Source organism: Oncorhynchus mykiss, chromosome 6, assembly GCF_057628025.1.
Source record: "Oncorhynchus mykiss isolate SJ-2025 chromosome 6, ASM5762802v1, whole genome shotgun sequence".
Lineage (NCBI taxonomy): Eukaryota > Metazoa > Chordata > Actinopteri > Salmoniformes > Salmonidae > Oncorhynchus > Oncorhynchus mykiss.
Window position 1 is genome coordinate 26,241,678 of NC_143027.1, and position 14,924 is coordinate 26,256,601.

Sequence of the window (14,924 nt, forward strand, 5' to 3'; positions counted from 1 at the left end):
TCCCCGAGCTGACAATCTGTCATTCTGCCCCTGAACAAGGCAGTTATCCCACCGTTCCTAGGTCGTCATTGAAAATAAGAATGTGTTCTTAACTGAATTGCCTAGTTAAATAAAGATGTAAAAAAAAATACCGATTTCCGATTGTTATGAAAACTTGAAATCGGCCCTAATTAATTGGCCATTCCGATTAATCGGTTGACCTTTAGTTCGTACTCTTTGCCAATAACAGCTAGTTTTCTGTTTTTACCTACCCACTCAGACCTATCCATGACAGTACTAGCTACATTTTTGTTTGAGAAAATGTTCTTTGCTAAGAACCAATTTTTAAAAACCATTTTAATTGAAAACAATCACAGTAAGATACACAATTGTTACCAAGAAATTATTTGAGATAAAAATGGCTGCATCGGACCTTTAAATAAAATTTATGTTGATAATTTCAAAAACACAGATACTATGAAAAAGCACATTGTCATCGTTCTTTTTTCACAACATTGAATATATCTTATTTTAGTTTTCTGTTCTTTTTCCAAGTGCACAGACACCCTAAATCATTTTGATATATGGATATAGGTTGCCAGCATGTCATTAACTGGTTTATAATATCTATAGACATGTAGTAAAGATGTTAATAAGAGAATCTGATAATCAAATGAAACATACATTTGTCAATAACTGTTATGTTGTAATATTAGTAATTATCTATATCAGTAGGTGCTTTTCCTTTCCCACGTAGTTCCTAACAGCGATAACTCCAAGGAAGACTGAGTACTCCCACCAGCTTGCTACTGGACAGGATGGGTCAACTCCCAAATCAGGGTAGCGGAGCCATCCTAAATTCATTAGGAGGGACCATCCAATCCCCCACCGCATTCCTTTTGAGGAAAAAGGGGAAAGAAAAACAGCAGTAATGTACTCTGGGTGACATCCACTTTCTAAAGAGAAGAGAAACCAGCCTCTTTCGCTTTTCAATCCCCATCAAAGTGGAGTAAGAGGAGGGACAGCGTTCCCCTACTCGCCGTCATTAATCATGACTTTCTGGGAGCAAGCGCGTATTAATTTCTGTCATCCCAAACATCACTGCATATTGTTATGGCACGGCTTAGTCCTCATTCACCACCAGACGTTACCCGCTTGTCCTGGCTGAGGGAAGACTATGACGGTGTGGCTATGTTCAGAGCAAGAGGCCTTTATCCCTGGGGCTCTGACACCAATTAAGCCATTTCACCAAGAGAGGAAAACAGGACCTGCCGTTTCACTTTAACATGAGCCATCACCTAGCCTTTGGCCACTTGCCATCTTTCCGTTGCTTCAGCCCACAAAAATGAACTTCAAGGAAGAGAAGGAAAGGTACATTTAGAGTAGTCTTATACATTCACCAACCAATAAGAAAATATGACGATAGAAGTGGAAGGGCTTTTCAGTCCCTTGTATATTGTTTTAGGAGTAAAGATAGTAATTCTGAATCACTCAATAATATAAGGTTTCTCTGTGTTCAACACCAGGAGCCAATAAGTTGCCTTTAAAAACACAAATACGAGGCCATCAAGGAGTTTCAGTGAAATGATTGATGCTATGTTCCATCTGACCTGGCAAATTTTCAAAATGTTCTATTCTCATTTTAATGTTAAGTAAAAAAAGACTATCAATTGATAAACAATCTCTGTCCCTAATAATAGTTAATAATGCAAGGTAGTACCATTTAGTGATGACTTCAAAACTGGCCATCCAGATGCCTTCAGACATTTACATCTGCTTTTAAGTTTTTAATGTTGCCTTTTGGCAGGCAGCAGAGTGGGGCTTGTCAGGGCAGGGGCAGAATAATGCAAGGTTTGGTATGAATTAAATATTAGAAATCTTAACACAGCAGCCAATAAGAATTATTTGCCTTATTAAAGCAGCAGAAGACGCTGATTAAATTTTCATTGCATTGCAGTCTTTTTCCCATTTCTGCCTTCAATATATCATTCTAATGTATGAACCGTGTAGAACAATGGCTTGTGGAACAATAGAAGAAGGGATTCCATTTCAGATGAACAAATAAGGAGAGAACTTTAGAAAACACCTTTTGTGAAAACAATACATGTGATGAGGGCAGAAATAGACAACAATAACACATCGTTCTGTTTTCTATAATAGCTACATAACGTTATTCAACATTGTACAGTATGTGTGTGATAACACGGATAATGATTTGGAGCCTTGCAATGTTCAAATGTTAGAACTGTTCAAATAAAATCGGTAAATCTAATAATCTAGATGAAATTGAAAATGCCAACACTTCTCTGAAGGAAAAATGATCACCTGTAAGAGTTCCATTCACTATACCCTGTTACTGTATTACATGGATAATATGATGTGTATCATCAAACCTCTAAAGATGAGTCAGTCAATCATAGAATAGATCAACACCAAAACAAATCAAATCTAAATATATTTCCTGTAATAGCAGAGGGGCCCCTCTTTACTAAAAAACATTCTGGCATGTTGGTTGTCCACATTTAATGTGTATGGGGAGTAGATGAACATCAGGCATCTATTGCCCCATGAGAAAATATATTCTCTGAAACACTGGAGCTAATGAAATGGGGACCTATAAATAGCAGTATCATTACCAAGAGAGGACTTGCTTTGTACCAGTCGCTCCATCTGACACTCTTTATACTAATAACACTCTATGGAAATATTGTTCCACCATCTAATGATACTGCGTTAAAACATTAAGACCAGGATTGGACTCAGATAAAGAAACTCTATAGGAAACATCCGGTAACCAAACCTTTGCTCTGTTTCTAGTTGTATCATTCTTATTACTGTGTAACAGTCTGCCCATTGCATTGGTCCAGTGTCTCTGTTACCTGACCTGATCTGTGATTAGCTCTTACTCAATCAATATCACTTATCGCTCCATAAGATACATTCAGACTATTCCTCAATGGGCTTGAACTGAATAGTACCAACACAAATCTGGCATACTAATGTATACTTATGACAACATCAATAAATAAACATAAAACTAATTGATTTAACAGAATTACTCGCTGTTCAATCTATATCTGACAGGAACCGTCCAGCGAGGTGAGCATGGGTAAATGGTAATTTTATATTTTGCTGTGGTTGGATGGCTTTTCAAGCTTTTATGCTTTCTGACAAAATTATTGATGACAACACATCACAAATTGTACTTATGTCATATACATGTCAGGGGAAAAGCATAAAATATTGAAAACAGCTGTGGCTGGCTTAACATTCACTTCATTGAATGTAAATGTAATGTTTCATACTTAGCACAATTTGGTTAACCTGCAAAGAATAGCTGACAAGTCAAAGGTGATATTGAATTCATCAGCCGGTCTCTTTCTGGTCTGAAGGGCGCACAACTACAGTAATATATTAGAGGAGACGCCTCGCTAACAGATGCCAGGGCCCTGATGGGGAACAAGCTACCTCCATGTTGCAAAAAATGTCTCCAACATGAACATAAAGCACCAGGTGGCCCATGGGGAAAACATTATGACATCTGACCACTGGAGAGGAGGGCCTAGCTATATGCAATGATCACAGGGAAATAAGTGTGTTAAAAAAATAGATTATGATCAGTTATACAGGGGTTGAACATCTTGAATTAACTAACACGACAGACAAACTTATTCCCATTGACAACAAAAAAAGTTTTGAAGCCAACTGAATTAATAAAGTCCAATGAAATTCCAATAACAGAATTCTGTCTATGAGGTAATATTCTACATGTTCATATTCACTGTATTTTCTTGAATAACAAAGAATGGAGCAAACCGAACGATCTGAGGTAGAAAGTAATTAAATGAAACATGAGCTCATCTCCAGAGTTGGGGGTGGGGGTGCAGGGACCACATTTATTAAATGAGATTAGCAAATATAAGACAATGTCATTGATACCCAGACTGGGTCAATGTGGGAGGAGCCTTTCTTCCTGATGGATGAGGCCGAACAATGCTGAGGAGGATCTGAGAGATTTATTCTAATTTTCTTTTCTATTATTCATCACGCTTCAGCAGCATGTTGGTTCAGGTGGGATACTCTGTTTGGTTAGCTGAGAGAGGGACCAGAACACTGAGGATAATGGAGTGCACAGAAAGCAAGCAAGGGCAATGCTGCTCCAAGCTTTACCGATGTCAAACGTTTCAATCAAGCTTTCCCTTTTGCATCCCGAGCAGCCTCTCCTGGCTGCCACCGCCTGAAGATAACTATTTCACCAACTGTAGAATTGAGAAATGTTGCAATTAACCTACTAAAATATTGTTGGAGGATGCACATTTTTATGCCAGTTGCCATAAAGACTAATTGGTATAATGTATGGGCAAAAATACAATTATGGGCTGCTGTTCGCACAGGAGCCCACAGAAAACGCTTCCAGCTATAGAAGAGGTAGCGAGAGAGGCAAGCATAAGATGGGGTCTGTGTGAGTACATACGGAGGGTCATCAGCACCAGCAGGTTATCGTATCAAAGCACCTCATTCAGATCAGAATCAGATTCAGGTGCTGTTATACTGTTGCAGTCGGGAAAACAAAATACGACAAATACTGGGAGAATGTGAACATATGACATTCCAGATTTCCTTCCCCATGGATACTGATACGCACCCCACTTTTTCTATTTTCTCTCTTTATCATATGCTTTTTTTCTCTGCTGTTAGGAGAAAGCAGGGGATTTGGGAGCTGCTTAGATAACCTCCCCATCTTCCCAATCCCCTACCCGCTGCAGAGGAAGCACAAGTAGCCCTGCCATTGAGACGGCCAGGAACCCAGCTGTGAGCGAGCCATTCTGCCGAGCGCTATCTAGTCGCTGCAGCCGCATCACTGAGGCACTCTCGAACAAAAAGCATCCAAAAGTCAATTGTCTGTCTGTTGAATGGATTTCTGTTCAACGGCATACATTGACTGTGATATTTTGCACAAATCAACACTATAAAAAGCAAAGGGTAAAGAACAAGGCAGTCTTCACAAATATTGACTTTTGATCTTGGGCCATGGTAAGGATTGTAACACTGTTAACTTCATTGTTTTCTCAATTTAATATAACTATAATCATAATATTCATAATAATCATAATGGCATGTCAAATTAACAATAAACTAGATTTAGGGGTCTCATTAACTCTTTGTCAGGGAGCTTTAAAATGAATGTTCCCTAAAGGTTTGACAAACGTTTACACCCTCAATCCTAACTATATTTACTCAAGGTAATGCTTTTAGTCAGCCTTGCACGTGGTTAATTACAACCTCAATCTGAAAGTTACTCAGCCAGTCCACTGTTCATAACCACAGCATGCACATAGATGAACTAACAGACAAATACTGTGGCATGTTCAGCAGTGGTATCAGCAGTATGAGGAGGCTAACATGTCGGCTAACCCTACCCCCCTAGTCAGATACTGTAACTAGTCTTTCTAATCCACTGCTCTACACACTGGATCTGGGCATTTATCAGCCTGAGCCTCCTGCAATCTCCTACCTCTCCAGACCAGACCTCCCATTTCTGAACTTGATGAGTCAAAGGTCAGGAAAACAGCAAGTCAATACACAGCCAGGAGGAGTGCAGTGCAGCTGAGAGAGCTGTGGAGAGGACTAAGCCTCTGTGGCGCGCTGTGATTTAGCCTGTAATAGTTTTCTGTAATCTCTTTCTATTGATTAAACCTCACATCAAAGAGGAGTGCTTTTGCAGAACCTTTCCTTTTCCTGGTCAGAAATACCATATGGAGGTAATCTTTCACCTTTGTTATTCTTGCTGCTCCCGCTGCTGATGCGAGCCTCGCTTCCAGGGCAAGAGAGAGAGGAGAGGAGAGAAAACAAACCCAGCACAGAGAAACTACTGCAAAACCCATCTGATTAGCACTGAGATCTCATGCCCAATGCACTGTATCTTTCTCAAGCTACAGTAAAAAAAAAAATCTGCAAATGTATCTTTTTAGAGTTTACTTTTCTTTATCTACCTCTGACATGCTGGGCACAATTCAGAAGAGGTGTGGACAAAAGGAATGTGTCGAAGAACAAACACGTGTCATCATTTGCAGATTGCTGGTATCAAACATGATGAGTGAGAGAGAAAATAAACAATGGACAATAAAAAGGTAAAGAATTGTAACAGTTTCAGCAATATCTCACATTCAGCTCATTGAAATGCAAAAACAAGAGAAAGTGAAAAAACAAACCCCTCCTGCTAAAAACACTCAATTTACTGACAGGCAAATGACTTCATGCTGCCACTTAATCTAATTTCTTGCATAATGCCCCCTAATTAGCATATCAAAGTGAATTAATATTTCTAGGGCATTAGCGATGAGGAAATCTGCTCTGGGTCTACAATAAGAGTAAGAAGAGTGCCAAAATTCCTCTGAACACTACAAATAGTCTGTTCACCAGTCAAGTGCATCGTACTTTCTTTCCCAACCACACAACACGGGCTACTGAGCACCCCCCCCACCCCCCCCCCGCCCCAAGTTCCCTAGTGAGTTTCTGAGATTCTAGGTGAGTTAAAATGGCCTTCTTACTTCTAACATACATGTGAATGTAAAAAAAATGAATGTTCTGCACAGTATTGAAGCATATCCTGTAAACATTAAGTAGTTACAGCCATATTTGTTTGCTGCACTTCTGTCAAATTCATGGTTGGATATGGTTTTCCCCGGATGGGATCATTGGGTGGCTAAATGACATTGAGATTATGTGCCAGTGAACAGACATGAAAGGAGCAAACAATCCCTCTATATGATGCCACGGGGGCATGTGAATGACCCACAGTGGGAGAGAAAAACAGTTTGGTTAAGAAGGCCACCAGACCAGCTGAGCTCTGTCAATGGCTAAGAGGGGGAAGGATGTGACTCCAAACCGCAGAATAACCACACACACACTCACACAGATACACACACACGCACACAGACACACTCTCTCACACACAGAGATATATGCACATACACACACAGACAGACACACACATCATCAATTACCTCTTCAAACAGTTGTAAATCCAAGTATGTTTGCTGTCATTGTTTACATGGCTACAATACAAACACTTCAGGTTTGATTTAGCCTGTTTCTATTTACAGCTGGTACAATGTGATCCAAGAATAATAATAAGCATTTTATATTTTCAAAGATTTCTCTCTCCTTACATGTACATTGTACTAATTGCATTTAATTGTATTATGAAACTACTGATACAATGATATTATGTATCTATTCATACAGTATAACTAACTAAAGCACTGGATTATCTGATTAAAATGAGATCAATAATGTCCATATGTCCAAACACACACACACACACACACATCTCAATTCCAAACTAAAACTGGATTTAAATTCTCAATAGTAAAAACAAAGACTTTACAGCTACCCCATACTTCACACAGCACACAAAACACATACTGATCAGAGGGACTGGGATAGAGAAAATGTACAACCAGAAGCATTGCTACACACAGGCTTTTCCAAATTGAGTGCTCAAACAAAGTAGCACAGAAGTACAGTATATTATTTACTGGTTTAGTTCTTGTGGAAAATGACATTGAAACAAAGACCATCAAAGGGATTAAAGAAGATTACAACAACTGGAATAGTAAACAAGCTCATTTAAATAATTAGCATACTTAGAGACTCTATTTCTCATGCATAATTAATTAGATATTTAATGTCATATAAAATGTAAAAATGTCAAAAGTAATCCAACATGTGCCCACAGAGATAAGTCCTACAGGTGGGGTTTAGATCTGAAAGCGTGTAGGGATACATGCATATCGTGTGTGTTGATACTAATGCATGGATTAATCTATGATGCACACTCATACAGTATAAAACATACAGTATACTCACAGTTGCTCACACATCGTTACATAGAGCTAAAACATCCAGTGATCATGTTCCCCCTCATACACAATCACTCTCTCACTTTCCCACTTTCTTCTCGACAGGCATAAAGAATACCTCAAGTAGGCTAGGCAGCCACGAGGGCCCTTCTCCTGCCCCTGCAGACACCTCCTGTGGCCGAGAAGTTCATTAAGTTTTATGATCTCACCCAAGTCACTTCTGCTTACAAGCCACACAGAGGCCATGAATCTGACACCTCGTCACTATTTAAAAGCAGTAGCAAATGAATGTCATTTAAGGGATTTCTGTATGATAGGCAACTTTCAACTGAGTTTAAGAGTTTACCGGCATTTTACAACTGTCTTATCAAAATACCAAACGTGGCCTTGACCAACATGTAGGGGAAAATGCCAAAGGCTTGCACCACTGTTGTAATACTGTCTTTTGTAGTCATAAACGACTGGAACTTGACATAATATGATTCACCATTGGTATCGAAGATCACTATTCACTAGCGAGAGTAAAGTGGACAGCTTATAATGCTTCTGCAACAGCTTGATATAGAATAAAACATTTCAATAACTTGAAATTATTTAAATGTTAAATGCATAAAATAAAGTATTGTGTTCCTGTGACATTTTACTGATGGCCTACCTACACTTCAAGTCATGTCAAATATTTAAAGGGCAATATAAATGTCTCTGTTGGCCCCTGTGATGTCAACTACAGAAGAACTGGGACAAGGATAAGATCCAGATACTGAGCGCTCTCCCTGTCTCTCTGTATGTGGAACCAGACACAGGATCATACAGTCTATGGTATCTATGTGTGAGTGACTTGGAACAACAAATATTGAGTAAATATTGTGGATAAAAATAAAGAGCCTCTGCCTTTTACACTGTATAAAGTATCCCCCAGAAAATCAGCCACACACCCTTTAGCAATGACTCAACAGCAATATTTTTAATATGTTTTCATATAGGCCGTCATTGTAAATAAGAATGTGTTCTTAACTTACTTGCATAGTTAAATAAAGGTTCAATTAAATATTACAAATATAGACACTTACAATAGTGAAAATGTTAATTTTGTATATTGCATTGCGGTACAAACACATCTTTGTAATAGGTTCATATGTGAGAAGTTGACTAGCACTAACCTCCTTTTGGCTCATCAACATTTTCAGAAGTATCCTATCCACAAAAAAACACCTTCTCCAATAGCGTGGGCGTAAAATCATAGTATTTGTTGTCATATCCAAAAGTGATATTATATTTATTAGGACCATATGATATGCGTCTGGCCTTGCAACGACTGGTCTAGGCTACCTACCCTAACAAAAGCGTATTCAAGTTGCACACCGTCACATCACTGACTGTAGCATGTGGTTCGTGTCTTCTTATGAGCAATCTCCTTTCGGCAAAACCCTCAGGCCCACTAGAAAGACGTTGGGCAAAAAAACAGAAGTGAAAATGTGCATTATAATAAAATAGTGTTCTATCGATGTATGGTGTTTGATTTGCTGTGATGTCAGGATTGCATGGCATTGCGACGCACAAGAACGATTCATAAGACAGGTTGCACAATTAGTATGCTAACCTTAGTAGCTTGTGGATTTATCATGGTTAGAATTTGAAAAGGGTTATCTTAAAGTAGCATGGGCCCACAATTGTTCACTCATGCGCTCGCAGACTGGCATGCACAAACTCACTCATACAGCCTGTACACACACACACAATAGTGTTGTTTGGGGGAAGCCTATTTAACTTTTTGAGTTTAACTCATCACCTTGTAGAATGCTACTAAGGACGACCAAACCAATTTCCTGTTTAAAATAATATACCAATCTTAAATCATGTCTTATTTTCTAACAATATATTAACCCTCATACAGTTACTCCTTCGTAGGCTACCCATTTGTATTAGGAAATTAATGTGGGCAAGAGACTGGTTCTAAAATCTGTGTCCCCACATGCTGGGCAGATATTTGAATATTATGTTTTCTATTAGGCTACACAATGCTCTTATATATACTTTCCACAGTATCATTGCACTTAGCTTGTCACGTTAGACACGGCTGGCTCTATTGATCGTCTGAATGCTTTATGTGCGTTACAGAAGGCAACAATGGTTAGACTCGTGCCAATAATGCCAATAGTGATCCATCCTTTGGACAGCAAACCTCATTAAGCACGAGATTACAATCTAACTGACTAAATATAGGATTAATAATTACCATCACAGTTGGCTATACTTTCCATTTTAATAAAAAACGAGATGCATGGCACTGAAACGGCTCATATAATGTACATGGTGTGGTGTAGCCTAATAAAACCAAAGCAAGTGAATTTCCTTTATTTATAATAAAATATAGAATAATGTTACGCACCTCATTGTCCATTCCATCCCTATGTAACCATCGGACAACAACCCTATATCAATTTCTACATGAGAGCACCGATACCTTTTTGCGGAGATCTGCAGATGCTTCTCAAAGGCTGTAACGTTAACCATAACCTGAATTTTCCCATTTAAAATGTCATAACGGACGGGAGCTGATTCTGTCTCCCGCTTGATAACTTCGGATAAAGCTGCGAACGGGGAGAGTAAAGATGGCGGTGTGCAAATGCGTTGGGGCTCAGCAATGTTGCCTATTGATACAGTCCTCCTGTTGTTACATCTTCCACTTGAATTAATGTGAAGTCTTACCTGTTTTCTCTTTGATCTCGCAGAGGACGCTGAAGAGTGCAGGTTTCATTCTGTGGCAGTTCAGTCCATGTTTCCTGTTTCAGTTTGAGACAAGAACCAACATTGAAATATAGTCACTATAACACCTCAGTTGTTAAAACTTTTGAGATAATAATGTGTCTTTGTTCTTTACAATAACTTCGAGATCTTGCTCATTTTGCACATGTTGACATGCATCGCAAAGTTGTAGCATAAACAGTGATTTGTCAACAGGAATGACGATGGATGCATTGTTTGTTGAAATGCTATTTTGTAAGACTTCAAAGTTTGTTTAAAAAAAAGTTTATTAGTAGAAAATGCATAATTGAAACTAAGAGTGTAGGCCTACATTCAAAATTGTTGTTATTGGTAAATAACTTAACATGGAATTAAATTTGGACATGGCCAACGTTATTTTTAAATATCAGGAGTTACTGTAAAACAGTACTTTACAAATACGCATCAATGTTTACAGGAGCCCCAACCTACCAATTCGCAACATTATATGTAAATGCAATGTAAAGCCTGCACTTTGCACATACAAGTTTGTTTTGCCTCCCCCCAGCCAGAAGCAAGTTTCAAAACTATTACAATTACTGGATGACAGGTGTTACCTTTTTAATCTACATGTGCCCCTGCAAATAACTTTGACCATGGGATTTCCATATGGATCAGCATTTTATAGCCAGCCTTTTATTACATGGATGTTAATGGTAATTAGCTATAGTGAGTAATGGTGCGTAAAGTGTTTTGTAAAGAAAACATATAAATGAACCAACTTTGCTTGCGCCTCGTCCAGACTTTGGTCAGTAATGGTCATTATTTGATGCAGAATGTCACCGATATCTTGTTTTCTCCCATCATCTATCCCATCGTGTCCATGTGGAGGCGGCAGTGCCATGCCTCCTTGTATCGAGTGGCCAGCCAAGCTGACACCGCCGAGAGCCTGCATGATCCGGGCTTGTTCGTCCATAGTCAGCCGAAACAGAATCACGAAGCCACACAAATGGAAACTTGGCTTGAAAAACTCACATACAAAAAAACAACTACAACATGTGTTGCGTTAGAGAGCTGTATATTGGTGATATTGCGTTTACGCGTAGCCTATAAGAAAAAATAAATGGGCTAACGTTAGCTGAGTACCAGTAATGGTATCAATATCGCGTGTCCAAGTAATCACTTTCTTGCAATCTTCCTTCTTTATGCACGGTCCGAAGTGTGAGTATCTATAAATGTTTTTGTCCGAAAATACATAAGCTATAATTGTTCAAACTTATTTGTCAAAATGACAGCCGCTGTCCCTCGTATCCTGCAGGAGTCCTCTTGCCAATTCGTCTTTCTCTTTTGAGTTGACGAGTTGTGTATGATTGCTCCTTGCTGATCTGTCATTTATTAGTCGTCTTCTTTTGATTATGTTTCCTCGTACAATTCCTCTTGAAAATGTTCAAATCCCCATTATTGTCAGCAGGAAACAAAATATCCAGTGAAAATTAACAATAAATATGTGAATGAAAATATAAAAAATAGAACACTTAGGCAGTAAATTAGTAGGCCTACCTGCTACCTGTAAATTTATTGCAATTATTTTTTTAAATGTTTTGCATTAGTGGAAAAATTATAGAAAAAAAGAACAGCGAGAAATTAATTAGGCTACAAGCTGTAAAGCGATGCGCAAAAATATCTGCCTGCTGAAATTTATGAGCGCGAGCCTCTGCCTCTGTGTGCTTTATGTTGTTTGATGGCAGAGGTAGTGAGCGATTGAAAGTGTGCCAATGCCACTCACTCAGTGCAAACGTGTCAGAACAAGAGCTGGAGAAAAAAAAGACAACATCGAAATACAAATGCACGCTCCGCCCATCAGAGGAGGGGTCTATATTCTTGTCACTTCTCTGGAACCCCGAAAGCTAAAATTCTAGTGCATTGCTTGAGATGGTGATTATAATGACGAAATAACGGTGTAGTTCCACTTGTCGTATGCCTCACAAGTGCACGTGCACCAAAATACTGTAATTCCATTAAATGCATAGGCCTTATCAGATCTTTATATAGTTTAATACAGAACTGATAATGAATTGCACAGACTTTTTCCTTTTCAGGGCTATGGTATGGTCATCTCTACCAAGCCGAGGCTCATAGGGTAGGCAAGCAGTAAAAATGTTTATAATATTTGAAATAAACCACTTCGACCAATCAATGTTGTGTTAGAATGCGACTGACGACCAGAGTCTCCTATTGCTGGCAGATGCATGGTCCTGAAAGCCCACCCATCATATCCTCTATCTTCACTGTGCTTGAACAAAAGGATAGAAACTTCTGATTGGTCGTTGCTATGGGTGACATGCATTGCACAGGCAGGCAGCACTGCTCAGCGCTCCCCTGCAGTTGCTATGGCAGCAGACAAGTTGTTGAGCTGGATGCATGGCTACAACATTTAAGCGTCATATACCTACACACCATTCATATAAGACTGTTTCGTTGAAATCATGTAAACACCCCAGAATAGCAAGTGTGGGATGAGTATATAATATACAGTTCATATGGAAAATATTCAGACCCCTTGACCTTTTCCACAGTTTGTTACGTTACAGCCTAATTCTTAAATGGAATACATAATTTCTTTCCTCATCAATCTGCACACAATACCCCATAACGACAAAGTGAAAACAGGTTTTTAGAAATTTTTGCAAATGTATAAAAAAATAAGTATTCAGACCCTTTGCTATGAGACTCCAAATTGAGCTCAGGCGCGTACTATTTCCATTGATCAACTTTATTGGAGTCTACCTGCGGTAAAATCAATTGATTGGACATGATTTGGAAAGGCACACACCTGTCTATATAAGGTCCCACAGTTGACAGTGCAGGTCAGAGCAAAAACCAAGCCATGAGGTCAAAGGAATTTTTCGTAGAGCTCCGAGACAAGATTGTGTCGAGGCACAGATCTGAGGAAGGGTACCAAAAAATGTCTGCAGCATTGAAAGTCCCCAATAACACAGTGGCCTATGTTCAAGATTCTCTGGTCTGATGAAACCAAGATGGAACTCTTTGGCCTGAATGCCAAGCGTCAGGTCTGGAGGAAACCTGTCACCATCCCTACGGTGAAGCATTGTGGTGGCAGAATCATGGTGTGGGGATGTTTTTCAGCAGTAGGGACTGGGAGACTAGCCAGGATCGAGGGAAAGATGAACAGAGCAAAGTACAGAGTGATCTTTGATGAAAACCTGTTCCAGAGCGCTGGGACGAAGGTTCACCTTCCAACAGGACACCGACCCTAAGCACAAAGCCAAGACAACGCAGGAGTGGCTTTGGGACAAGGCGTTGAATGTCCTTGAGTGGACCAGCCAGAGCCCGAACTTGAACCCAATCAAACGTTCTCTGGAGAGACCTGAAAATAGCTCTGCAGCTACGCTCCCCATCCAACTTGACAGAGGGGATCTGCAGAGAAGAATGGGAGAAACTCCCCAAATACAGGTGTGCCAAGCTTGTAGAGTCATAACCAAGAAGACTTGAGGCTGTAATCGCTACCAAAGGTGTTTCAACAAAGCACTGAGTAAAGGGTCATCAGAGGGCTGATATAAATACTATGCATGCCAGTCTCTCTTGGCTAAGAGTTGAGGAGAGACTAACTGCATCACTTCTTTTTATAAGAAACTTTAATGTCTCAAATCCCAAATTGTTTGCAGAGTCAACTTACACACAGCTCTGACACACACACTTATCCCTCCAGACGTGCCACCAGGGGTCTTTTCACAGTCCACAAATCCAGAACAAATTCAAGAAAGCATACAGTATTATATAGAGCCCTTATTGCATAGAACTTCCTTCCATCTCATATTGCTCAAATAAATAGCAAACCTGGTTTCAAAAAACAGATAAAGCAACACCTCACGACACAACGCCTCTCCCCTATTTGACCTAGATAGTTTGTGTGTATGCATTGATATGTAGGCTACGTGCGCCTTTTTAAAAAATGTATGTAGTTCTGTCCTTGAGCTGTTCTTGTCTATTGATGTTCTGTATTATGTCATTCTGTATTATGTTTCATGTTTTGTGTGGACCCCAGGAAGAGTAGCTGCTGCTTTTGCAACAGCTAATGGGGATCCTAATAAAAAAAACAATACCAATACAGTAAATGTGACATTTCAGTATTTCATTTTTTATACATTTGCAAACATTTATAAAAACCTGTTTTAGCTTTGTCATTATGGGGTATTGAGTGTAGATTGATGAGGGGAAAAAACAATCTCATCCATTTTAGAATAAGGCTGTAATGTAACAAAAGTCAAGGGGTCAGAATATTTGACCAATGCACTGTATGCCATTAGCTGACACTTTTATCCAAAGCGACTTATG

General features: G+C 39.3%; 1 protein-coding gene across 6 annotated transcripts in view; it reads right to left on the reverse strand.

Annotated features, from left to right (window-relative positions):
• pbx3b (pre-B-cell leukemia homeobox 3b) overlaps positions 1-12,688 on the reverse strand; it is an 88,448-nt gene extending 75,760 nt beyond the window's left edge. For 5 of the 6 annotated variants that reach the window (XM_021605872.3, XM_021605870.3, XM_090239315.1 and 2 more), the window contains exons 1-2: positions 11,351-12,511; positions 10,554-10,627 (exon numbers count right to left, since the gene is read on the reverse strand). In XM_021605872.3, coding sequence (XP_021461547.1) covers positions 10,554-10,627; positions 11,351-11,544 — 268 coding nt within the window. In that variant the 5' untranslated portion in view covers positions 11,545-12,511. Of the gene's footprint in view, positions 1-10,553; positions 10,628-11,350 lie in introns of all 6 variants that reach the window. The other variant, XM_021605864.3, reaches the window with a different exon arrangement.
• Positions 12,689-14,924: the final 2,236 nt, after the last annotated feature.